The 20,797-nt window shown below is 45.9% G+C and overlaps 1 protein-coding gene across 1 annotated transcript in view; it reads right to left on the bottom strand.

The window, feature by feature from the left end:
* The window catches only part of LOC308380353 (nuclear factor of activated T-cells, cytoplasmic 1-like), a gene marked incomplete at its 3' end in the record, with an annotated part of 67,370 nt that extends 61,129 nt beyond the window's left edge, over nucleotides 1–6,241 (bottom strand). Inside the window, exons 1-2 of the mRNA XM_080857664.1 lie at nucleotides 6,011–6,241; nucleotides 1,299–2,430 (exon numbers count right to left, since the gene is read on the bottom strand). Coding sequence (XP_080713790.1) covers nucleotides 1,299–2,430; nucleotides 6,011–6,143 — 1,265 coding nt within the window. The 5' untranslated portion in view covers nucleotides 6,144–6,241. The remainder of the gene's footprint in view (nucleotides 1–1,298; nucleotides 2,431–6,010) is intronic.
* Between the last annotated feature and the right edge of the window lie 14,556 nt (nucleotides 6,242–20,797).

Raw genomic sequence — 20,797 nt, 5'->3', positions numbered from 1 at the left:
GAGGAAGTGTGTGTGTGTATATGTGTGTGTGTGTCGAGGTATGTGTGTTTGTGTATGGATTGCTATGGCAACCAGGGCACAAACTCCGCTACTCCACCCTGTAAAATATGATTTATGAAATGTTTTTGATCTTCAGAGAAAAGCCGCGTTGGAACCGCTTTGGCCGACTCCGACGACTGCCACTGCAGTCTTTGAAGATAAAACTAATTTATATTCGTGCCAAATAAACGAGTCTAATTTTGGAAAATGCAAATAATAACATAGGATGCAATGATGCACTGGGACAGATTGTTTCAACTTGCCTTTTCTTTGTGAGACCTCGACCTCGACTTGTACCTTACATAAATCAACTGACAATTTACAGAAACTTTCATACGTTACAATCTACCCTATGGCCCCAGTTAATACGCTTCAAAGAATATGATTTCCTGCAATTCAACAGAGCCTTTTTTCGTACTGTTTGGTACGGTGAAGTGCATAATAATCAAAGGAAGAGAAAATCAAGCTCGTGTTTCACTCCTTTAAACAAGGCCCATCCCGAGGGGTGTGTACTGCCTGGTGTAGTACGTGTGTGTGCCTCGTACACAATGTTTCTTGGAGCTGGTCCTGAGGGACCCCCATGCTCCCTGTTTTTCATGTTGTGCTGCTCTATGGACCTTGATTTAACTCTCATCACTGCACCTAATTGATTTACTCAGGTGTGTTGATCAAATCAAAGCAGGAAGAGTTTTTGTGACAACCTGGGCCCAGTTGGTTTAGCTAATCAAGGGTACGTCCATTAGATTAAGGGACGTAGGGCAGACAGATGTGCATATACGAAGAGCAAAGACACTGACCATATATGTGTGTGAGTGTTGACCATGCATATGTGTATCTGTGTGGAATGTGTATGTCTGTGTTGATGATAAAACGTGTGTGTGTGTGTGTGTGTGTGTGTGTGCGTGTGTGTGTGTGTGTGTGTGTTTGTGTCTGTGTGTGTGTCTGTGTGTGTATGTGTGTGTGTGTCTGTGTGTGTGTGTGTGTCTGTGTGTGTGTGTGTGTGTGTGTGTGTGTGTGTGTGTGTGTGTGTGTGTGTGTCTGTGTGTGTGTGTGTGTGTGTGTGTGTGTCTGTGTGTGTGTGTGTGTGTGTGTGTGTGTCTGTGTGTGTGTGTGTGTCTATGTGTGTGTGTGTGTGTGTGTGTGTGTGTGTGTGTGTGTGTGTCTGTGTGTGTGTGTGTCTGTGTGTGTGTGTGTGTGTGTGTGTGTGTGTGTGTGTGTGTCTGTGTGTGTGTCTGTGTGTGTGTTCTAGCATACTGTACCTTAGGTATGGCTTGGGCTTGGACCATGAATAGGGGTGCTGGGGCACATCCAGAAACCCTGTGCAGTAGCTCTCCTTCTTGAAGGGCAGGCGAGTGGTGGTGCTGGTGTAGTCATCCTGGCAGACGTCTCCTCCGCCCCCCGGCCCCAGATCGTCCTCCCTGGGCTCCAGCTTCAGGCTCATGCCCGGGCCGTGCTCCACAGTGGTCTTCCGTGACTTGATGGGGATGCCCTCACCCAGGTCGGCCACACCGTCAGTGGTCAGGGCGTTGATGGCGGCCACGATGGCAGAGTTGGTGTACTGGTTGGTGTTTGCCAGCCAGGTTTCCTCGTTGACGCTGAGCCGTGGGGAGCCCTGAGGGGAGGGCACAGGCGACTGGTTAGGCGAGTATGAGGGCTGCCTGTAGGGGGCGCCGTTGAAGCTGTACTTCCTCTTGCCAGCCGTGGCACCGCATGAGGGCGAGTTAGGGCGGGAGCTGCCGCTTCCGCCTCCACTACGTGGCGCCCCATTTCTGTTTCCGTTGCCCCAGCCGTCATCGTTGGCAACGCCTGTATTGGGGGAGTTGGAAGGGGAAACGCTTGTGGGTGAGGAGCCGACAATGCCCTTGGCCAAGGCGACAACGTTCGGGCACAAGAGCAGCGAGGATGAGCCCTTGGGCGAGACGCAGGGCGACTGCCAGGGCGAGTTCTGCGGCGACACGTCGTAGTTGTAGTACTCGTAGGACGACGCATCCGAGTTGCAGCTGCGCGACGACAGGCTGCTGGCCGGGCTCAGGCAGCTCGGGTCACGGTACCCGTCGGCATTGGGCAACGTCAGCGTCACCACGGAGTTGACCATGTTTCGTTGCTTGGCCGCCACCGGATCGGCGCTGCCGCTCTCCTCCACCTCGTCTTCGGCGAACTGGCCGTAGGCGGTGATCTCGATGCGTGGGCTCTCGAGCGGCGGGGCGCCGTTGGGGAGCAGGTAGTAGCCCGCAGCCACCGTGTCCTCGTGCATGGAGTAGCTGTTCTGCTGGCACGACGTGACGGATATGACGGGGCTCGTCTGCATGCTGTGGTACTGGTTGGCCAGGTAGGGGTTGCCCATGCTGATCGGAAGGGAAAGGCTGACGTTCGGAGTGTAGTTGAAGGCATCTACGAAGCCAAAAAACACACAAACACAGCATAAAGGGGGGGGGAAACGTCACCACACATGTCTATGAAACCACAGGGTAGTCATCTATTTTACAAATCAGACATGTGACGCAACACCACATTGCATACTTATCAAAACAGCCATTTATTAAATAAATGAACTCCAAACCCAATCCATACTTAAATACAGAAACACACCACCCGCTATTGCCTTCTCATGTTAACTTCAGATTTGGAGAGACTGAGGTGTGAGGTGGAGTGTGGTGAGGACGGAGGTCTCTGTGACGGATATGGAGCTTGATTGATAGCTCCGCTCAGTGAGTGCATTAGGGCTCTCCCATGCACACAGCTGACAGCACTTCGCATGCCTGTGAGGCACCGGGCTGATTGAATCAGAGAGTTTACATCTGCACAGGCTAAAGCATAACACCCTCATGGCGTGTATGGAGACTCTCTGTCTCTCTCTCTCTCACACACACACACACAAACACACACCTACAGACACACATGCAGTCACATTTATACACACACACATTTGTACATTAGCACACATAAAGGTTCAGGCAAACATATTTTCTCATCTACACTCATGTGACTGTTTGCGTAGTGCACAACTGCACTGCATGGTGCCCTTCTGATCTCGTTATTTCTATCTTAGTTGTTAAATTAAGTTCAAAGGGAAAACGGCAATTTGGAGCAGCACAGCACTTCTGCACTTCTCCACCACCCTCCCTCCGCCACGGACCCCCCACCCCACCACCCCATCCCCTACACCTAGCGTTCTATATTTGCTAACCACAAAGCTACGCAAACAGGACACCATGAACCTGTCACGCACCACAGAATACGTGGGCAGACTGTCTAAAATTAGTTTGTGACAGACTATTTCCAGAAACAAGCCGCAGCTGAAGTGTTGCCTGTACTGACTGTACTCTGGTTGGATTCTTGCAACAATTCACTCTCGGTTTCAATTACGAGGGGCACCATTCCAAAAGCATTCATACAAAAAGTCGTAGACAGACACAGAGAATTACTGTGCTCCATATCAACTTGCATCTCCTTTATTTTTTTCTCCTAACAACGCTTTCTTCTCCACAACAATTTGCAAGCTATGTAGCAATCTGCGAGCTACACTGAACACACAGACTATGCTGTCATTTATGAAATATGACGCTAAAACCACATTACATAAAGCTGCCAAAAACAGACTGTAGATTCAATCTTTTAATTAAAGTAATTCCATACCCTCTTGTTAACAAAATGTAAATGTCATATTCAACGCATTAACATCACATGCACCCAGCCCTATTAGGTCTGCACAATTACATTAGCAGGGTGACTTCTACAAGGACTCAAAGCAAATAATCTGAGCAATCCAGTGCGTGTAGCACAGTAACAACCACACACCTCTCTGCATGTGGGGAGGCCCTCCTTGGTTGAACTCAAACAGAAAGTCGAAATCAAATTCTGGCTCTTCTCTCTCGGAGCTCATTTTTGCGGCTCAGGTTCTGCCGCTGGTGCAGATATAGCGGTTTATGCGACCTAAGAGGTCACGTCTCGTCAGTGCGTACTCTAATTGTCTCTCCTCTTTTCTCTTCTCCTCGCCTCTCCTCTCCTCTTCTGCGTCTACCTGCAGAGTGAACTGAGGCAGGGCATCCTGTTCTCCTTTTGTCGTTCTTGCTCTGTCTTTCTCTCTCTCTCTCTCTCTCTCTTTCTTTTCTGTGTAAAAGCCACAGCAGGGGTGTGCTTATCTCCTCTCTCACTCTTGTGACATTAACCAAACGGGCTGCCTCCTCCTGTTTCATCTACTCATCACTCATCACCACGTTCCCTCTTGTATTTTTTTCTTCTTTTTTTGGGTTACGGGGAGCTTTTTTTTTTTAACTTTACATCAGACACCCACACTGACACATATTTCACAGCACGTACACACACACACACAAACACACACACACACACACACACACACACACACACACTCAAACACACAGACACATGCCCCTGGAGGTTTCACTTTATCGCTTTCTATCTTTCTTGCAGATCTACGACTTTTGCATTTTCAGCACTGCTGAAGGAAGGGGAGAATGTGCAAAATGAACCATGAGTGATTGCATCACTTAAAACGCAATCAGGCAAAAAACACACACACACACACACACACACACAAGTGAGATCCACCTGAGGAGGAGTTCAGCACATCGCCCCATCTCTGGTCTATCTGTTACACTCCTCTGCTATGTTACACACGCCTCATTTTTAGAACAACCACAACATGTCAAGAGGAGATGCTACAGCGCTGGATCTAATCCTGATTTCTTTCACTCCCCTCTGGGAGAGAGGCCAGTTTGGCCCTGCACACAGTGGCATTAACAAACATGTTTACCACTGTTTTCTCCTGCCTCCTCTCCTCTCGTTTCCTTTTTAAATTTCATTTCGGGTAGGTCTGTGGGGACTGGGCGACGACCGCGAGTGAACCTACGGGCGGGTGTAGTAGGCTGGAGTAGGAGGGTAGGGTAGGGTAGGGGTAGGTTGTCTGGATACGGATGGTAGCCTAGCTTGGGGGTTTGGGGGCTGAGTTAATTGTGAGTGTCTGGCTGAGCTGCCGCTGAGTTAGGGGTTGAGAAGGAGGCGGAGGCGGAGGCGGAGGAGAGAAAGGGGGTGTGGGTTGAGGAGTAGGGGGAGAGATGTGGGGGAGCAGGGTAGGGGTATGGATAACTGCACTCGTCAGCATAGTGAAGTTATCCAAGTGGTGAAGCATCTCTCCTCAGCCAACCGAACCCCACCCCCCCATCCCCGGCACACACCATCACCACCCTCGCCGCTGCCACCACCACTACACCACCAACCCCAACACCCATGTGTCTGCAATCAATTATGAGGCTTACAAGTCAGAGGCTGCGATGAATAATAATAGTCCCTGACCGCTGGCTGAAAAACCTCAAAGACAGAAAGAAATCTCGAATCCACATAAAGTACATGACATCAGCACTGAAGCTGTAGGCCTCCCGGATTGAGTGTCAGGATATGTGCAAGTTTGTTAATGTGCTGTCGTGGTCACGTTTAGATGAACGCACGCTATTAAAGTGTCACACTCTGCACGTACAGCCCTGTGCCTACAGCAAAGTTAAATTACCACTTCCGATGATTTGATTTATCGCAAGAAACAACAGCAGCTTACAATGGGTGTGTGGTAAACTTTTTCCAAATCAGTAAATATACAGTTTTAATATATTGAAACTAAAAACATTTAGGTCTGACAGATGGCCAGGTAGACAAAATATGTATTGCTACTTTTATGGTGCCTACGCATGAACTGAGAGTTCACGTTCAAGACTTAAGTGCAAAAGGACACCTATGGTATCTACCTGAGAGGACCCATCTTTTTGTGACCATTAGGCTACTTGCACCACACTTGCTTAAGTTACCACATTTGCTCAGCTTCAATAGCCTGTTAAACTAAGTTACAGCATACCCTAGATACAGCTTTGTGTGAATGCCCTTGAACGAGCACAACTTCAGCTTCTCGCGACTGTACGCAGGCTGCGCTGGTTAAAAGTAAGATAAATAGAGAAGCTCTAACCTTCTTCAGCAGACTTCATAATGGTGGCGACAGCGGAGGGACAATTCAATCCGTTTTCTTTTCCCCGAGCTGGCGGGAAACGTGGTCCAAAGTTGAATCTGGAGTTAACTCTGAGACAACTGGTATCCTGCATCCAACTTGCGTCAGGTCTACTTCTCGGGTAGCGGATACGACAAGAATCCTAAATAACAGTTAGTATGCGAATTCCTTTGAATTGAATTGCATTTGACAATCGAGCTATGGGAAAATAAAACAAATCGTTTTGTGGAAATAAACGAACTCTTTGACTGTAAAATATTAGTCTGCACAGGGATGTAGCCGAGTATGACGGACTTGATTCTATCAGTTGAATCCAGGTGACAGCGCGCCAGGATTGTGAAAATCATACAATTCAAAGACTAGCTCAGGTCCGGTCTCTTATAATATCCAAAGCAGAATAGCAACGTCTCACAGACGGGGAATAGATCATAGAGAGCGTTTTGCTGTCTCTGCTTTTCTAATTGAGATTTCCAGTGACTCCCTGTCTATATGACGCAGCGTTTGACAGAGGCAGTCTCCGGCGTTTTTAAAGCTGGGAAACACCTCCTGCCCGGCGCACCGCCCTCTTAGAAAATTGACGTATTCCTCCCTACCAGCTTGCCGAGTCGCACACGGAATCTCTCAGCGCAAGAGCTTGTCCACAAGGGATTCCATCCCAGAACAGACAGAGAGTTGAAAACGCTCAATGCTCTCCTCCTACGCCTCATTCTGTTTAACTTTCAACTGTCTTGAACGGTTTTTATTTTATATTAGCCTAACAACACAAATGCCACATGATTGCGTATTTATATGGAAAGTAAGATTAATCCTCTCTGACTGTCTCCCTCGCTCTCTCTCTCTCTCTCTCTCTCTCTCTCTCTCTCTCTCTCTCTCTCTCTTTCTCTCTCTCTCTCTGTCTGTCTGTCTTTCTGATTTCTCTTTAAAAATACAGACCATGTTGTTTAGAAGGTATTCAATTTCCCTCTAAAATGTGTTTTCCCCAGTCGTGTGGGGAAATATGGTTAAGGCAGGCATTCCTCAAAGCAACAAGCCATAGTTGGAAAAAGTGTGTGAAGAGTCCAATCTCTACTTTCCACCATTTCATAAAAAGTATCCCTTTAAAAAGCAGCGGGCAAAGAGCCCGAGGCCGATCCAGTCTGAGAGAGCTGCTGACTAGCATTACAGAAATATTGCTATCTGCACTGGTCCCTTGGGTATGTCATTAGTGACAGTTTGAATAATATGCAGACTAATTCATTCGGAATGGGAGAAGTTAAGCTCAGGGTTTGCTCTGAACCTGAAAAGTAGCTGGCAAGTTAAGCAGAGAAGATCATCACGCATAATCATGAACAGACGTGAACAAGCCATTGGAGGGGAGCAGCGTAAGCGCTCTCGGTGAGGGTACGGAACACAAAGCACTGTTTTCTTTGCCTACAGTAGCTTTTTGGAGTCAACATGCGCCTGGCAGCCTTGTAATCAGGATCCTAAAGTTGCAAAAGCCTCAGTTAATATTTGCGAGTCATCTGATACTGATCACTGGAAAAAAGGAAAGAGAACACCTCCACCGTATGGTAGCTGAAAGCTCTGATTTGAAAAGATGAAGACCAAATTTGTGTGCCGGAGTTTTTCTGACCCAGTTAGATGCACTCTATCCAAAAAGTCTTGTTGGGTGATTAACTATATTATATTATAACCGCAAAGATACATTTCTAAAGTCTAAACGACACTCAATCTCAAGTGTTGTTTTAGCAGAACAGACCACCATGACTTTGGACAGAATTATCAAGAAACACTGACACATTTGATGGGAACACAATGTTGTTGAAGCTGCAAGTGATTATACCCCAGCCACAGATTTTTTGAAGAAGAATCACATAAATAATCTATCACACTCATTGGATTCATTGTTCATCCTAATTCTGCACATTTTGCATTACTTGCCCTTGGTCACTTTCCTTCAGTCATTTCATAACACATTTCCTTGTCAGATTTAATTCATGGTTTCTCTACATCTGTTGCAATGGGACGACACACAAACACACACACACACACACACACACTCACACACACACACGCACACACACACACGCGCGCACACACAAATACATAACAAAGCAGCAGAAACACGTCTGGGGAGAGCATTAGTGCCACTGAGCATCTTGTTGTCTCACGCCGAAGATTTATGACTCCCCTGCTCCATGCTCGTACACTTTCACAAACTGATTACAGCTTTTAGTCTTGTAAACACAGCGCTTCCTTTTTTAAGTTTGCATTTAAAAAAAGTAAAATGTGTATTTGTTTTTTTATTTCATTTTGTGCTCAGGGTCAAATGGGAGGAAGGTGTCTTTGCTGGACGGCTACCAGTGGAAGACTCACCAGCAAAATGCAGTCCTTGGTCCTCTGGACAAATATGATTGATGTTGTGTATGTACATTTGAAGACTGGACGTTGTGAGCTCCAACTCGGGGTTAACTGCTCCACACTTTATTTTATCGCAGTGCATTAACAGCAAAACAGCCTCAGCAAAGTCTACTGGAAGCTGACAGGAGTTCTGTGTTGTGATTTGTTTGTTTAGACATGAGGAATGTGAGCACTGGAAAATAGGGTAAAATGATGTGACAGATGAAGCTGGCTATGGCTCTGAATCTGGAGTCCTCCCCACAGGGGTTCCATTAACTGTCTTCCAGAAAAGGAACATTCACAAATAAATGCTAGTTATACATGTCACTGGGACCAAATAAATGTCTAAATCTCAGCCTGTTCTGAACACGGAAGGCATTTTCAATGGTGTATCAGACTCTACCACACTCTGTCAATAAACACAGATTAACTTAAGTAAGTAGTAAATGTCACCTTGGACAGCATTAGAAGAAGCTAGGCTACAATTACCCAATGATAAGCTTCTCACGCTGCGATCATGTGTGACAGTCATGTGATTTATTTCGACACATATTGTACAGCTGTTGATAGAAAACCCCCCTCCCAGTATCACTTCTGTATGCATGATCTTTACACAACAAGAGAGGGAGAAACACAACAGCGGGCAGGAGAGGAGCATATGGGTGAAAACAGCTGTAGATGTGGGATCGTTCAGAAAGGGTCTGACTGGGTCGCCCACTCATTCACACTCCACCAGCTGTGTGAGGCTTCCACTTCTGCTTCTCTTCTGCTGCTATTTTAGAGAGAGACGCACACACTGCTTCAGTCATTGTCCTCAGTCGTCAATGGAGAACTGAAGCAGGCTATCTATGGCATGTCTGGGCCCATCAGTATGTTTAGTAACAGTTTTTTCTTCTTCTTTGTTCCCGTACCCTCCTCTCTCGAATATTCCTTATCCAGAGTGGATTGTGTTATCTGATTCCACATGCAGTATGTCAGAGGTGTTGTCAGAGTAATCCAGGGACTGACTAAGAACATGGGTTATGAGCTGCATGCTTATTCATCCTATATATTAACTACAATCCTGGTGAACTGCGGTTGCTTAGATATGAAGATGAATTACTGTCAACATGTGAAGTCAGAGTAAATTAGATCTAACATGTATCTCAGGGTACATCACACAAAGTGAAAACTGCATGTAAAAACCGTAAAAACATAACTAACGATAATAACAGAATGTATTAGAGAAGATACTATCTGCCAGTCACAGCTCGAAAGCTGAGCAATGATTGTGTGTCATTATGTATTTACTGTATTAATAAACATGTTGCTTTTCTGTGAACATGCTGCTCAAAAATCCAAAGATCTTTATTAAAATGCTTTTGGCATGGAAGCGAACCAACAGGAATGGAGTGAATCACAGTACCACCGCTGCAAGGCCAAAAGAACGACCCATTTCACCAAATGTGCCGAGGCACAAGTGAATCACCAGATTCAATGTGGGTGAGAAATGCAGTGTATCATCCCCTCACTCTGCCATGATCATCCGTGACCAAGTGTGTCCACTGCCCAGGCTAAGGCACTCGGGATAACCAAGTCAGCATGTTCGCGTGAGGCTTTGATTCAAACCTGCGGCCCATTAACAGACTGTGGTTGAGTGACATACGACCCAGCTCTCATGCAAGATAGAGGATCCTATAGAAAGCCGGAAGAGGGAAGCCACTATAAAGTGGCCAAGGTAGAAAAATGTCAGTTTGAGACCAGATGATATTATATTATTGCAAGTTTCTTTTCCACAAGAAAATGTTTATTAGTTCAGTATTGTTGCAAATTTGGTAATGATATGGGCTTATGTGTGTGGATGGTTTCACTTGCCCGGGCTATGACTGTCACATCAAGGGCTATTATAGTGATTTAGGTTTGAGGCATATATGCCAAGCGTGTATTTTATTACTCTGCTCTCTAGTCTGAAGTACATTAAAATGCCTTTACACGGTCGAGCGCGGGGGAGAGCCCTGGTAAAAAGTCAGGAGAAATCCAAAATCCAGAGCCATTGTCAAAGGAGACTTGGTTGTGGTCAGTTGCATGTTCTTCCTCTCCCCTCTAATGAGCACATCCTTCATTCTTGTACTTTCATTCTTGTCCTTTAATGTTTTTGAGGGGAGGTGTTGCAAAGACACAGGCACTGGGCACCAGTTCTCCTCTGTATTCACCTTCTCATATTTCTTTGGCATGCCATTTTGTGTCCTGGAACTGCCAGGTTTCCCCCTGGTTATTTTTTAGCAGGTTTCCAGGAGTCACACAACAGGTGAGGGAATCTGTCGTACGTCACACATCTGGTCTGGACTCATGCAATGATGATCAGATCAAGTCTTGGAGAGGGGAAAAAAGGAGAAATATCTGGCAACCGCTTGCACATCGCCAACATTTTTGTTATGAATCGCAGCGAGTCACACCTCTCTCTCCAGAGGGGAAGGGTTGTTGAACAAGGCCTTTGTTAAGACAAGTTGAGGCAGGCCTTAATCCTCCATCTTCTTATCTATGGCAGAACTGGTCCCCGTGGTCCGATACACAATGTGCATATCTTACTGTAGAGGTGGGAGGCCAGGCAAGGGAGGCGCTGGTGGCAAGAAGTTGGTCGGGGGTAGGGGTGCTTGCTTGAATGAGAGGTCTTTCTCTCGACCCCACCCCCCCAACCCCGTCGTTTTCTCTCCTTTTCCTGTCTCCACTCAATGCTTTCCTTTCTGCTGCCTCACTGACGGAATCCCCTTGTCTGTTTCCTGTTGTTTAAGCTGGTTGCCGGGATACAGTGGCAAGCTGCCAGTTCTGGGGGTGTTTTCTGTTGCGGGTGGGGAATTGAAGCACAGAGGGAGAGGGGGAGAGACTGCTGGAGGATGAGGGTGTACAGTGTCATATAATTCAAAAACAAGATGTGAGGCCAATGATAAGGAATTAATAGTTGTGAGGCAGTATGTTAGGCGAAACCATCCGATAGTTCCAAAGATTTGTGCATCAAAAAAAATGAATAAACAAATACACTGCAACCCGAACATATTTCCGTCATAAGTCAATAGCAGAGACCTACGACTTCTCGTAGCTCTGTGGCATCACAACGTGTCCCATTACAGAACATGTTCCCGTCACAAATTCAAAAAAAGAGAACAGCCTGCGTCCTGGGTCCCATTAAAAATCGCAGGGCTGTGATTCATGCCACATTTATAGATAGACCCTGGATTGATTCACCTCCATCTGGCTTCCATGGGACAAAGGGAAGTATCATATGAGGAAGAGAAGTTTGGACCCGGTGATGATTAACACTTCCGATGTGACGGAGGTAGGGAGGTGACCCCTCGCAGACATCACATGTGCCTGACGAGACTGGCAGCTGCACCCCTTCTTCAGGTGAAGGGGACCCAGGAAGAGACAGGGGCTCCAAACTTCCCCTTGGTAGATAAGACAGGGTGATGTGGCAGTGATTGATTCCCATGGAGCATATTCACTGTGAAACAGTAACTGGCCGACTACAATGATTCAATAGTCTCCTGAAAGGCAAGAGATCATTGAATATCAATTAACAGTCTTGATCAGGGCGGTTTCATTTTGAATGTATTTGTTTTGTTGTAAGTCTTTTTTTCACAGTATTTTTGTTTGATGACACAGGTTACCAGAGAGACGCAGAAGTACAGTTTGAGGAAGTGTTTATTTTGTGTTACTACAAAAATGATGGAGGCAGGCGATTGTCCTCCACTTCAGTATACCACTGATGTGGTGGGATACTGAGGTACCAGCAGCTCAAGGGAAATCAATTACCTTGACTTAAAAATGTAAGTTATAAAAGTAAATATGCTCTGGTGTTTTGACACAGAATGAGGAAATCAGCCATGTTTCTTGGTGTTCTTGGTAGCTGCCTGCTGGGTCACAGTGATTTACTATACATCAAGGATGTAAATAAATACACAGCCAAGCACTCACATAATGTAAACACGGCCACAGCCTGCATCTATATACTGTACACACGCACATGCTCTCTCTGATCCTCTCTCTCTCTCTATGTGTGTCTCTTTCTCTCTCTCCCACCCCTATCTACTTGCCTACCCCTTTGCCTTGCTGTACTACATTTGCCAAAACATAGCAAACGTACATAAAAAATAATAGCAAAGTATTCATTCAAGTATTCATACTCATTTTGTTTTCATTTCTTAACATCTGCAACAACAGAACACTACCGGTTGAATGTTACTGTTCCTCTTTTCAAATCCATAGTAGTCATTTGTGGTCATCATATCCCTTCTTGAGAGACACAGAATATGTATGTGTGGGTGAAAGGGAGACTAATTTTAACCTTTTATTTGATCTGTCCTTCTTTCTTTTATTATTATTATCATTATTATTATTTTAATTTGTGATACTAATGTATGTTGTAGACTGCTTTGGAAAAGTTGAACATTGCACAACCATGCCAATAAAGCACATTAAAATGAAAATGATCAGGAGCGCAAGAGAGAGAGAAAGAGCATAAATGTTTGTGAGAGTAGGTCCCTGTATGTGTATGTCTTCTTTTCAACGTGGTCCCTTTCCATTCCAGACAGAAAGATCCAAAGAGAGCCAGACATGCTGCAGTTTACTCTACCTCCTGTCAAAATAGACTAATGGCTTAATTGCCACACACTCTCCAACCCAAACACAGGGGAAGCCACACGTGTGTCTGCGCTCCGGTTTCTGATAACTGATAGAGACTTGAGCCTCTGGCTCTCCACTCCAGACTGGAGCACGGCGATCTGATGGAACTGTCATCTTCAATTACTCTGTCGTTTTACAGTCGGAGCTTTATAGAAGTGTGATGCTTGGCCTGCCTCTCCTGTCAGAGTCCTTGTGCACTGGTCACACGGTAGCAGTGAACCCTTTCACAAAGAGCAATGCCTCGGAGGGCCACATTCGGCTGTTTTGATAGAGGACCGTGGATGGGGACGAGGAACACACAGAGGAGTGGCTGCATGCACAGGAAACGACTGGGTTTCACGAGGAGTGGTGGCTTTTAGAAAGGAATCCCAAGACAAGTTTTTTTTACAAACAGAGGAAACAAAATTCAGCAGCCTCTTGATTGTCCCTCTATCTTCCCATTTTGGTCTATCTACATTTATTTTCCTTCTCCTTTTTCTTCTTCTTCTTTCTCCTTCTCTCTTTTAGTCTTTTTCTCTGTTGTCCTTCCCTAGCCCTCTCTTCTTCTCTTTCTTTCTGTCTTTCTTTCAGTGACTCTCTTCCTCTATGTGTGTGTGTGTGTGTGTGATCAGTGATTGTGGGCCAACCTCTGGCTGTGCCAGGAGGAACCGCTCTGCTTGGACAGGGGTGGATTTGTTGACACGCTTGGCCGTGGACATGTCCTTTAAGCCATGGGAACTCCTCTTAGCAAACAAACTGGCATCCGCATAGCTTCTGTCCTACAAGGACGGGAAATGGACACAGCCTCACTGAAGGATTTGTCGGAGGACCATTCCAAAAAAAATCTAAGAGAAGAATCCAGGGAAGACCTGAATATAAGTTAAGGGTCAAGGGGCATTGGAATATTCATCTCATGCAGTGCGAAGCTGTTGCTTTAAGAACTAATGGAGCTGAAGTCAGCTTGCAGTTGCCCAGAATGGATATTGTTGGTTTGCTAATGGATCTAGCACAGTTCAGACATTAATCAACCACCCCTGAAAAAGTTTACTGACTTGTGGTGTGGTTACAGCAAAACATCAGGGGTAACATTATTTTTATAGGAATTCATGTATGAATGCTGTTTTTTTCTGTGTGTGTGTGTGTGTGTGTGTGTGTGTGTGTGTGTTGTATTTGGGGAGATCCAATATCCACATGTGGAATCTGAGGTTGTGAAAGTCTGCATACCTTCATGGTGTGTTAGCGCTAGCTTGCGCTGGCCTGGCTAAGGGAGCCACGGTTACTCAGCATCTCCCCCCTGTATCCCAGCCGTTGCCTACGTAACCCGCCGGCTTCTGGGAAACCGTCTGGGCCGTTAATCATCCCGTAAAGGGAGCAGAGGAGCGCGCACGATGACGATGGCCAGACGGACGGACAAACACACACACACACTTTCAAAACTGAACAAACATTCACAATATATAGATAGATAGATGGACACAGATGTAGCATTCACACACACACATACACTCACAGAGACGGAAACACACACACACACACAGACGGAAACACGCACACACTGTGTTATACAACTGCACAAGCATTCACAAGGATAGATAAATAGATAGAAGGTCTAGTATGTACCCAGCACACACACACACACACGCACACACACACACACACACACAAACACACACGCACACACACACACACGCACACGCACACGCACACGCACACGCACACGCACACGCACACGCACGCTTGACGCACGCACGCACGCACGCACACAAACACTCACACAAACACTCACACAGACTCATCTGTATGCTCACACACACATGTGGCTGGTGGGAGTGCAGTGGAGGCTGCCAGGCTGGTGGCTGGGCCTACGCCAGACTGCGCTTAGGAGAGAGCCAAAGGCAGATTGTCTTCCCTGTGTGTACATTTTTATTTGGGTCTGCAGTTAAAGGAGGGGGGAGTGGTATTAATCAGTGTGTACATGTGCCTGTCAGCGTCCACACCAAAGGGTTCTGTTAATGTTGACCTTGTCAGCCTATTTGTCTAAATCACTCTGCTCTCTTTCAGCTGCCATAGATCACACACAGACACACATTTACACTCTCTCAAACACACACACACACACATACAACTACTCTAATAAACACACATATGCTCATACAAACATGCACGTACACACATGTAGACACAAAAATCCCCCACACACCCTTCATCAGCCCCCTCTCCTCCATCATGAACACCCTCACACACACTCTGACACACACCCCTTACTGTCACCGGAGCTTAGGTCTTGTCAGAGGGAATCCCTGCGAGCCGGTCTGAGACTAGCCATGCCTCTTCCCCGTCCAGTTGCGACAGCACTGTCTGAGGGGTGGCATGCACCCACACACACACACGCACACGCACACGCACACACACACACCGTCCCTGACCCCCGTTCTTCTTCTGTCCGTGAGTCACCTCCCCGCTTTTCCACACTTCCCAGAAAGCGGCCGTCCCACCACTGACCCACCGGCTGCCTCTGCTGTCGTGCTGGAGGCTCGGGGGACGTGTGCAGTTTCCCAGGGCTACAGCGGGAGACTGTCGGGGAGCATTAGTGGGGCGCCCCTCGTTTGCGGCAGCCTCCAGATCTTAAACGAAAGTGAAGGTGGAAAATGGCCCCTGAAAGACATTACATCTCATCGTATGAAACTCTCTCTCTTCTTTCTCTCTCTTTCCTTCTCTCTCTCTCTTTCCTTCTTTCTCTCTTTCTGGTCTAGTGCAGGGATCTCAGACTGGCATGGGTTGCGGGTAGAGAGCCCGGCGAGACAGTTATGAAACCACTTTTTTTTTTCTCTGACTGGGTTATTACGGTTCCAACGTTTCTTTTTTTTCTCGCTTGGTGCCGTGATGTGGTCGACTGGGAGCTGGATCCTGTTGCATGTTTTGCCGGGAGTTCCTGGTCCCCACTGCTCAGCCGTAGCGTAGACTCACAGTATCATGTGCTGAAAGGGTTATGCCTCTCAACAGCGATGACATGTGGGATGTTACCGGAACCAAAAAGTTCTAGTTTGACATTAGAACGCATTTGCAGTTCTTTATGTATACCCACCATGGGTGAAGACAGTTAAGCCTATAGAACCATCACGATACAGAGGTATTGGTTACGTATAGGATCACAAGTACAGTTTAAGATCATTAACTCCACCACTGAAGACAACGTGTACAATTTCACATCTTCATGATACAGAAAAGCAACCTGACCCCATTAAGCTGTACTAAATAGTCACGTATTGAGCACTTCCTCCTTTTGATGTACATCAAGAGTAGACGGTCAACTGGCAAAAAATTGCTTGCCCTAGTTTGTGGTATAATGATTTCCACTAGCCTCTGTGTGAATAGATTTGATAGTCAAAACTGTTGAATGCTCCGTCCATCTAGCCATGGAAATGAGTTTGAGGCAGGAAATCACCCGACTGGTGTTGTTTTACATGATTGCACATGACAACAACTTTCTGCTCTGTTTCTGTTGGACGATCTTACCGTGTTATTTTTAGATTTTTATTCTCACTGCATACCTTAAATGCGGTGCACCTCTGTGTCAGCGAAATTTTGACTTCTTATTTCTCCTGCTGTCTTCTTCAATGACGCCCAGCTAGGGGCCCTCTCCTTCAATCTTTCCAAGTATCATTCTCTGTTTTTTTTTTCTTTCTTTCCGTGGAGTCCCTCGTTCATATGACAAATCGAAGGAGACAGCTTAGACTGGGGTCAGAGGACGAGATAAAGATTCAAGATGCCGTTTTTTAACACGGCAGACACCAGAGGATATCGCCTTGCAGATGTGATAGCAGGAACAGGTCGCAAACTGTTAAACCGCAGGAGTAAACGTGACAAACAGCGTGGCGGCTGGCACAAGTGCCAAAGGTTTTTTTAGTATTTTCTTTTTAAAGAGTGTGTGTGTGTGCCGGCCCTGCGCTGGAAAAGCCAGTGGATCGGAACCATGTGACAGTTTTACATGGGCCGAGTGAGGATTCCATCAGGCGGGTCTGAGGGGAGCTTTGTGGGACTCATCTGGCGCCGGGTGTGTGGCGTGATGGGGAGAGAAAGCTAGGGATGAGCAGAGAGAGACAAGATGGCCTTCACATGCCCGCCACATGAAACAGGGTGTGGGATGCCCCCCCCCCCCCCCCCAACACACACACACACACACACTTAGAGATATGTGTTTTCTTTAAGGTTAGGAATTCAGAACTTAAAACCTCACTCTCCCTAGTTTTAGAGGGCAGTTATCTTGCATGCATATGATTTTAATGGAAGAATAATGTTATTAAGCTGACAGAGACAAACTTTGGATTTAAATCCAAGCACTACAAAAAAACTCACAGAGGCATTATTTCGAGGCACTAACCACCACATGTAGCCAGTGTGCCTGTTCAGGACTATATGAAAAGCATGCATCTACTGCCACCTTGTGTTGAGACTTTAGAAGTGCAGCCAAAGGAGAAGTATCCACTTCAATTTCCCGTTATACTGCCTCAACACATCTAAGTATTTCATTGACATAATTTTTGTAATAAGGTCAAGGCCATTGCAATAACAATATTGACCCATTAGAGGCATAACTATGCTGAGGTCAGTTTACATTCTTTAAATGAGGAAGAGTGAATTTTACTGACTCTGAGGTCAAATCAGATTTCTCTTCATCTTCTTCCCTTCTTTCTCCTCTTTCCTCCTCCTATCCATGAGGATATTTTAACCAACCAAACAAACAAACAAACATACAGGCTTTACATACCAGAGTCTTAAAAGTGACATTCTTTGCCACCCGATTAGCGGTGACAAACATACCATAGAGATGTGGACTGGACCTACTGATCCTACTGTAAAGCTACTTAGATAGAAAAGACTGTCTGACCTTTGTTCAGAAAACCTTTCCTTTGCAGTTCTCAGCCATATCTGCCATACAAGGAGAGGTAAATAGGTGAAGCCAACATCAACCTCATTGTTTAATAAACATGAATGCCTGGATGACATCCAGCACTGGATGAGCAACAACTCACTTCAGCTAAATGGTGGCAAGTCTGAAGCCATTCTTATTGGCACGCCCCACCAAATAAAAAAGGCTGGTATCACCCAAATCACCATAAATGGCCACCCCACCCCTTTCTCCTCACTCGTCACAAACCTTGGTGTCAAGCTGGATTCTTCATTGTCCTTTGATTCACACATCAAATCCATCTGCCAAACTTCATTTTACCACCTGAGAAACATCTCAAGGCTGAGACCCTCTCTTCCCAAACATGCTGCAGAAAAGCTGGTGCACGCATTCATCAGCTCCCGTCTGGACTACTGCAACTCTCTGCTGGCAGGTCTTCCAGCAAAATCCATCCAGAGGCTGCAGTATGTTCAAAACAGTGCTGCCCGGGTTCTCACCAAGACACGGAGATCCGAGCACATCACCCCGGCCCTCCACTCCCTCCACTGGCTTCCAATCAACCAGAGAATACATTTCAAAGTCCTTCTTCTAGTTCACAAGGCCATAAACACCACTGGTCCGGCCTATCTCCAGGATCTCCTCACCCCTCATCTCTAACCAAGGACTCTTAGGTCCGGACAAGCAAACCTTCTTGCTGTTCCCTGGACAAATATGTCCAGAATGGGAGATCGTGCCTTCTCCTCGCTGGGGCCACGACTCTGGAACAAGCTCCCGAAGAACATTAGGGCTTTGGACTCCATCACTTCTTTTAAATCCCACCTCAAAACCCATCTTTTTATATCTGCCTTCTCCTAAAGTCCTGGTTTCTGTTTTTTCTGTATTGTTTTTGAATGCACTGTTTTAATTTGCTTTTGTGACCCTGTTAAGCACCTTGAGACATCTTTGTTTGTGAAAGTGTGCTATACAAAAAAAAATGCATTATTATTTTATTATTATTATGAAGTTTGTGTGACTTGTGAATGCCAAACAGCATGAGAAATCATTCCCTAAATGTGTTGTAGATACAGCTCCAGAAAGCTGCAGTGAAGTCACCACTGTTGATCAACAGTTCTTTTCTGCCCTCTGGTGGATACAAGAAAACTTACAGCTACCTCTTCTCCCGTGTACAAATCCATTCCCAAGTAAGTCCTTTTTATTGTCATGCATAAATGGCTAGACCATGGCTCCACTTGGGTTGCTTACAAAAAAAAAATTGCATTTCAGATAAAAGTAGTCACTTCTTTCTTTCTCTCTCCCCACAAAGTGAAGTGCTTGTATGCGAGGTGTATTACTCAGAGTTTGTGTGTTCGCATGAGTATGTGTGTTTTTGTCTGTATATGCAAGCGTATTAAAGGTCAGGGCCTGCTTGTATATAGGCCTCTCTGAGAGTATCCAGTGGATGTGCACACACACCCTAACCACCAGAGGCCTAATGACATAGGGAAACATCCGCCACACAACTGCATGTAAACATGACAGTGCCTCTGTGTGTGAGTGCTGGCCATATGGGGCTCAGAGGAAGCAGAGTTCAATTATGTATATTCGTACAGATTAAACGGCATACTCGCAGGGCATTTTCTGTGTGTGTACGTGTGTTTGTACATGTATGTATTTATGTATGCATGTTTGAGTATGTGTATGAAGGAGTAAGAGACTGTGTTTATTTTATGGTCAATATCAGCATGTAATGTAGAACTGATATTTGTCTGTGTTTGATTGCTCATGCGTGAGATAAAAATAGAAAAAGATGTTGAGATGTGTGTATATATGCTTGTGTATCTTTATATCAATGAATGTGTGTACATCCATCTGTTTAAGTTAGATATATGTACGTGTGTGAGTGTGTGTGTGTATCTGTTTGTATGTGAGTGTGTGTGTGTGTGTGTGTGTGTGTGTGTGTGTGTGTGTGTGTGTGTGTGTGTGTGTGTGTGTGTGTGTGTGTGTGTGTGTGTGTGTGTGTGTGCGTGTGTGTGTGTGTGTGTGTGTGCGCACATCCGAGGGAGAGGGCTGGGCTGCAGAGCAGACTGAAACACAAGATGAGCACTTTGAGCAAATGCCACCTTTAATGTCCGCTGTTCATCCCTCTGAAACGGACCTGGGAAAGGAAGGCGCACTGTACCCCCACCGTCTCCCATTCGCGCCGGTGTATGTTCCTCATGCCCGACCCAAGTGGGCCTAATGGCCTCTGACTGATCGCATAATTGCATTTTCATAAGTGTGCCACATTCCTGGGACCCTCAGCTCAATAGAATAGCAGAAACGTGATAGCGATTTGAAATTTAAATATTTCTCCCCGCAATATGCCCCTCGCCTCCCCGCGCCACCCAATGCGTTTTATTTTTTAATTAAAAACAGAAAGCCGTCGAGATGTCACGCATCGACGGACATCCAGAGGCCCTCTCGCCGTTGCTCTGCGATTACAGAAATATCCATTTACTGTGGAGACAAAAAGCTTTATGGAACTAAAGAGGACTTTGAGTAACTTAACCTACTGGGAAAGGCGCTCGGAGAAGAGCGACAGTCAAGGGGGGCTTTTGAAATACCTTATGACTACAGACAGGATATAATACCTTTTCTATACGGCTTATTAGAGTACACAGATATGGCATGGATCGAGGATTACGTTTCAAAAACTACTGAAATCATACATTTTTATCACGCAAGAGATTGAAACCTGGAAGTGACTCAGTTCTCAGAAAAGCGGATTTCAAAAATTTCTAAAAAGTCCCTCCCAAGTTTCCAAGTAATGAATGAATACATCACTGTCCCCCCATATTTATCCT

This window comes from Sprattus sprattus (assembly GCF_963457725.1).
Source record: "Sprattus sprattus genome assembly, chromosome: 19".
NCBI lineage: Eukaryota > Metazoa > Chordata > Actinopteri > Clupeiformes > Clupeidae > Sprattus > Sprattus sprattus.
Note: the sequence above shows the minus strand (reverse complement) of the source record. Positions and strands in the feature narration are given on the sequence as shown.